At 50.3% G+C, this 6,099-nt stretch overlaps 1 protein-coding gene across 1 annotated transcript; it reads right to left on the reverse strand.

The window, feature by feature from the left end:
* Positions 1-408: 408 nt before the first annotated feature.
* Positions 409-5,366, reverse strand: IQCD (IQ motif containing D). Its single transcript, XM_009704639.1, has 4 exons — positions 4,752-5,366; positions 3,258-3,491; positions 2,010-2,081; positions 409-687 (listed from the first exon to the last, which is right to left on the reverse strand). The coding sequence occupies exons 1-4, from the start codon at positions 5,364-5,366 to the stop codon at positions 409-411; spliced, it is 1,200 nt and encodes a 399-aa protein (XP_009702941.1).
* Between the last annotated feature and the right edge of the window lie 733 nt (positions 5,367-6,099).

The following is a 6,099-nucleotide window of genomic DNA, read 5'->3' on the forward strand; positions in this document are numbered from 1 at the left end:
AGGAGACTAAAGCCAAGGAGACGAGCCAGGAACCTGCGCTCCTGGCCCACTCCCTTCGTCAGGAGACGTCCTCCTCCTTGCAGAGGTGGCAAAGCCAGACCTAAAATGAAGTGAAGACGTGTCTTCGTGCCACTGCTTCAATATTCTCCAACTGTGAGAGGCAGCCCCAGCTCTGGAGGCCTTAATGCAAATGTTCTCTCAAATCTAATGCTTTTATCTGGAAGAGCTCAGTCCCAGTAGACTGAGACCCAGTCCCAGAGACTTATTTCTTGGCCTTCTTGCCCTTGCCCTTCTTCTTCTTCTTCCTTTTTGACTGTCAGCAGCTTTGCCAGGAGGACAAAGAATAGATTTTGTGCTTTATTTCTTGGCCTTCTTGCCCTTGCCCTTCTGAGACCCAGTCCCAGAGACTTATTTCTTGGCCTTCTTGCCCTTGCCCTTCTTCTTCTTCTTCCTTTTTGACTTGAAGAGGGACCGCACTAAGTAGCCTCTCCAGAAGGCCTGGATGCGGGTGGCAGCAAGAGTCATGGCGTTCAGCTCCTTCAAAGCCTGCTCCTTCTGCATCTGATGTGTCCTGCGCTCCTCCTCAATCTGGGAATACTCCTGGAGAAGCACAGCGTGTTTCTCGGTCAGCAGGGACAGCTGGGCCTTCTCCTCGACATAGGCAGCATGAACCTCCTCATACTCAGCCTAGCAAGACAGCAGATACCATGTACAGCAATTTTGAGAGCATTCAGCAGCTCCTCCCTGTACATCCCTAGATAAGCGTTCTTAAACCCATCCCAAATCCAAGCAGAACCGTGACTGGGAGCTGAGCTGAGCCGAGCCTTTCCAAAGGGACTCAAAAAGGAGGCATGTGCCCAGTACCTAGGGAATTTCATGAGATACCAGGTCATAGTATCTTCACGCCTCTCTGAAAAATACTCGCGTCATTCTCCCTGTGTTGCGAAGAGCATCCACCCTCAGCTGGGAGCTCTGCCCAGGTAACAGACAGGGAGGTCAGAGCCCCTCCTGCAGATGCTCTGTGCACAAAGACACATGGCTGCAGGCTGGGTAAGGCTGAGCCTGAGCCGACAGCTTTGCTGAGGAGCCGTTTAGACGAGTGGCACTGAAGCCTAACTAACATGCTGCACACTGTTGAGAGCATGAGAAGGGCCAGACCATGTCAGCCTGGAAAAGGCCAAGGACAGGTAGTTTTAATGGTGTTACTGCGCTTCCAAGCTCAGCAGCAGATTATGCCATCCTAATGCCTTTGAGGAAGCCATGCGGAGGTGGAAGATTAGGGGAGCCGGCAGCGTGGATCTGTGTCCACCTTGGCAAGTTCTGCCCCAAACCTGCCGTGACGTGATGCTTCAGCCACTCACCAGGCAGGAAACCAAAACAATCCCCTTGTTAAACAGCTGACAAGGGGGGAACAATCTTAGAATTAGCAGCCAGCTTCTAGGCCCCTTCTTACATTTTGCTTTGTTAGTAATCCAGCCGCTTTTATCCATCTCCATAAACAGGGCAAGAACAGGGAAGCAACTAGGGCCTTTTCAGAGGTGAGGTTGCAGGGTGCTGATGTGATTCTCAAACCTTTGTGGTTAAGTTGGATGCCAAGGCAGCGCTATGCAGGCTGTTCGGTTTCTTAGCGCTTAGCACACCTCTCAAGGGGGCCAGCAGAAATAGGAGCATTATTTGGACACCAGGTATGGCCAAAAGGATTGAGGATCAAAGGAAAACTGAAAAACCTGTTCCCTAGCATCACGTGGGCATGTCTGACAGGACGTGGCAACCCATTTGCCCCCGAGTACTGTGGGATTTAGCAGTGTACGTAACTTTTTCTAAAGTCAAGGCAGCAGAGAACTCCTGAACACATAGGCGGGACAAAGATACCTTTCCTTCTAAAGCCTGTACTTCTTCTGGATGGAGAACTGCCTCTCACTTCCACAGCCTCCTCTGTAAGAGCCACATGTCCATTTGGACCTGAACATGTCGCCTCATGGGAGAGGAAAGCACTTTAAAGTGGGTACCTGTTTTTCTCCCATGTCTGTGTCATATTTCTGGATCCAGTTCACAATTTCCCTCTCCAATCTGCAGTTCCTCTGAAACACAAAACGAGACGGGTTGCTCGCACGCACCTGACGCATGCTGAAAAGCGGCCAGAGTCAGAAAACAGTGTGTAGCTTTGAGCCCCAGCATCATTAGATTTCAGTATAACACCTCCTACTTGTGGCAAGCTTCCTTCAGCGGACACGTATTTTGTTTGGCCTGGTTTGGGGACTTTCATGGGACATTCCCGGAGGCCAAAAGGGCCTTATTTGGTTTACAGCATGGAGCTGGGGGATTGAAACGCATCTGAAAGGTGCACTCTGCAGTAGGAAATGAACGTGTCTGAAGGAATGTGGCAAGTCATCCACAAACTGGGGCAACCACCCTAAAATTGAAGCAATAGAGAGCTGCTAAACATGAAAAGCGGGACAGAAAGTACTTAAAAGATTACGCCTTTTAAAACCATTACCAGTGTGTGCTGTCCTGCCCGTGGGAGGCCAGTGCTGGTTTGGAGTAAATACCCAGCAGGAGCCAAACAAGGGGGGAAAATGCTCCTTTTCCAGTTCTAGATTCACTGTGCCCTGTGTCACCAGCGCGTTCTGCTCAGGCCAGAGCTGTTGATGCAGAGACCCGAGCCTGCCTGCTGCTCCTGTTTCCTCCTTCTGCATCTGCTCAGCACTGTGATAAATCACATTTCCCCCTCATTCAGCTCAGCCCGACTCCTTGGCTCGTGTCTTCAGCAGGGTGCCAGACAAAGTAGGAACTGCCTAGCTCCCAAGATCAGCTGCGCTCAACCTTGAATACTACAATCAACTCTAAAAGATGGCTTTATATAAAGCCAATATTATGTTTGCTCTGCTTACCCTACACCAAATCCCTTGTTTCTTAACGTATGCCTTGCCTATTTTGCTGTAGTCTTCCTGCTCTGCGCCCTGACTAGACCACAGCCCCCCTAGCATGCAGTGCCGCAGCGCAGTATAAAGGTGTTTTCAGAGCTAAGGCAGCAGGCAGGAGGAGAACCTGTGAGCAGGCTACTTCCCTGCTGTCGCTGCAGGGTTTCTTTCCACTGGAATCAGCGGAGCACGAGGACCGAGCAGGTGTACTCTGACAAACAGCATGTGCATCCTGCCAGAAACTGGCAGGAACCAAATAATTACTTGCAGCAGCCAGACCTGACAGTGCTACAAAAGGTTCTAAATCTCCTTTTCTAGAGGTGTCCTCCTGCTTACCGTTCTGAGAGCCAGCTCTGATGCTCGATGCTCCAGTACAAGTGCATCGAGTTGTGCTCCTAGCTGTTGAATGTCCTGCTGTAGCCTGGCACACCTGGCCTGTGAGCCTTGCAGCTCCTCTTTTTGCTGTTTTTCTCCTTCCTGCTTGATCTGCTGGATGCCAGCCTTGCAGTCTTTGGCCAGATCTTGCATGCTGGTTTTGAGGGCTTTGATCACATTGTCCTTCTTGTCAATCTAGACCCAGAAGACAAGAGAAAGAAATGCCATCGAGAAATGCCAGTGAGGCATAAGGTGGGCAGGAGAAGTAAGGCACCCTTGCAAAGGCAGAGGAGATCTAAGAAGATCTGGTAGCAACAGGGACCTGCCACTGCTGGCTGAGGGAACAGGGTTAGATTTGCACAAGGTGCTTCGGTAACCTTCCCCTACTGCTCCTCTGGGAACCTGTTAACAAAGGCAGAGAATGAACAAACCGTACCAAGACCCACTGGCACTGCCATCTGAGGAAGAGCCAAAATCAGAGCCGCTGGAGCAAGCCCCGTGGCTCCCCCGAGCTTTGGGTTAGGCTCAGAGTGACTGCCTGGGGGATGCAGCTCAGTGTGCTGCCTGCAAGAGAAATCCTCAGCTGGGACCAGTGAAACAGATTTATTCATGATGCCCTGGACAAGCTGCCAAATTGCACACAGAAATCCCAAGTGTCTCGATTCACAGATCTCCAAGGAGCGGAGGGAACGGGGAAAGCAGGCCCTTGTCTCCGTCAGCACCATTCAGTGCAGTGAGTGCATGACAAAACCTTCCCCTCTGACTCCTCTTGCAGGAAGGAGAAAGAAAAGCGTACGTATAAAACAAAGGATTGCTTGTCAGGAGTTCAGGGGCTTGGATGCTGGCACAGCCCACGGACTCGCAGAAAGAGCCTGGGAAATGCCCGTTTGTTTATCTGTACTTCAGTTCCCTTCACTGAAAAAATGAAGAATTTATATAATCTCGTATTAATCACAAACGCTCTAAGGCACCTAGTATTACAGAGTTGGAAGCCACAGAAATGTTGGTCTTAAGCAAGAGTGAAGACAGAGCAGATATTAAAAATGGATTTTAATCAGAGCACTCTCTCTCTGGAATGACTTTTAATCATTTCATCAGCAGTGAACGAAGTCTCGCGCTGGCAGGTGGCATTGTAGCCCTGCCAAAACACTACCGCAGCAATTTGTGCCTGTCCTGCGGCTCTTTTTTAAACTCAGTGACTTGTGTCATTGAATTTGGCTGGTGAGAACAGGTTCAAAACATGCCAAATTCAAGTTTAAAAAAAATCAAGCATGCAATAAGCGATTTTCACTCTATTTTACAATTTAAAATAGTATCTTTAAATTAAGGATCTAGTTTAGAAATCATTTCTGGAACTTCCTCTTTAGGAACTACAAGAAAGGGATGGGTTTTTAGCTTACCGAGGTTTTGCTTCAGAAATGCTTTTATGGAAAACATATTCCCACAGTATCATACCTCCTCCTCTCGAGTCCGGATTGCTGCTGCCAGTTCTGCCTGTAAAGCTGTGATTGCTTCAGTGTTTTTCTTAACCTGGAGGGAGATTTCCTCCATGAACTGAATCTTTTCTTCCTCCTCCATGGGACTAGTCAGGAGTCTCTCAAGCATGAAATTCCTGAACTCCCCAAAGGCTTTGATAAACGCTTCAGCTGGTGACTCTCTCGCCCATGCTTCATACTTCAGAGCCTGGCAAAGTGAAGGGTTGGCCAGTAAGAGTCTCAGGACATTTCTGACAGAACATTTCAGACGTTGCTCTAGCAAGCAGAGACGGCCCCGTTGTTCCTCAGCTCTCATGGCATCCTCTTCTCCAGAGCTGGCAAGCAGGTGCTCCATTTCCTTTGAAAGCTTTTGGTGCTCGATCAGGCTGTTTGTGATCTCAGGTCCCAGCATATCAGCAAACCTATCCAGAGAGCCAATAATACGTGGGATCAAACTGCTCATCTCCAGCTTGGCAATCGTCTCATCCAAGACGGTTACGATTCTTTCCATCTCCATGCTATGAGGTTTTAACCGACACGGATCTAACATCTTCATGGCATCTAATGTGATCACTGCCTTCTCTGGAATTGCCATGGCCTTCACCAAGGGCTTGTTTCTTTGCTTCACGTCCTGGAGTACAGTTGGATCCACTGTTGCCATGGCTTCAGTGAAACACTTGTGAGTTGAGTGTCTTGGATTTTACATCTAAAAGGAAAACATGGTGACAGCATTAGAGAAACAATGTAATTTGGGAAAATGTGGACGTTTCAGATTACAGCGGAGTTCTCCCAGGGTCTGGGCACAGGGTCAGGACATGGGGTCATGCATCAGAACTGGTCTCTATGCCAGAGGGGCTGTCAAACACCCACAGGAAGGGTGTAATGGACTCCTGGTTTTGAAGGGTGGTGGGGAAAAAGCTCCCAACCGCCTCTAAGTGGCAGCTGAGATGGAGAAGCCCGCATTGCGGCTCTGCAGTCCCTAGAGGTGTGTGGAGAGGGGCTTGGAGGTCCCTGGGGCCACCTTGGAGGGAAGGGCAGGGTTCCCGGTGTGAAACCTCTGTCCTTCCAGGCCTGGCACTGCCAGAGGAACAAGGTAGGAGGGGGGACCTGGGTGCCCGGAGGGGCTGTGCTGGTGGGGACAAGGGCAAGAGGAGGAGGCAGGGGGCAGCTGTGTGTGGGAGCTGGCAGGGAGTGAAGGGTCCCCTCGGTGTGGGTCTGGGGACAGCAAGGTACCAGGGGAACCCAGGGATCCCCCGCTTGTGGGAGAGTCAGAGGTCGGGGGGTGAGGGGGTGGATTCCCGGTGGGGAAGACCCCGCCCGTGTGAGAG

The sequence above is a fragment of the Cariama cristata genome, unplaced genomic scaffold (genome assembly GCF_000690535.1).
Source record: "Cariama cristata isolate BGI_N322 unplaced genomic scaffold, ASM69053v1 scaffold57, whole genome shotgun sequence".
Taxonomy (NCBI): domain Eukaryota; kingdom Metazoa; phylum Chordata; class Aves; order Cariamiformes; family Cariamidae; genus Cariama; species Cariama cristata.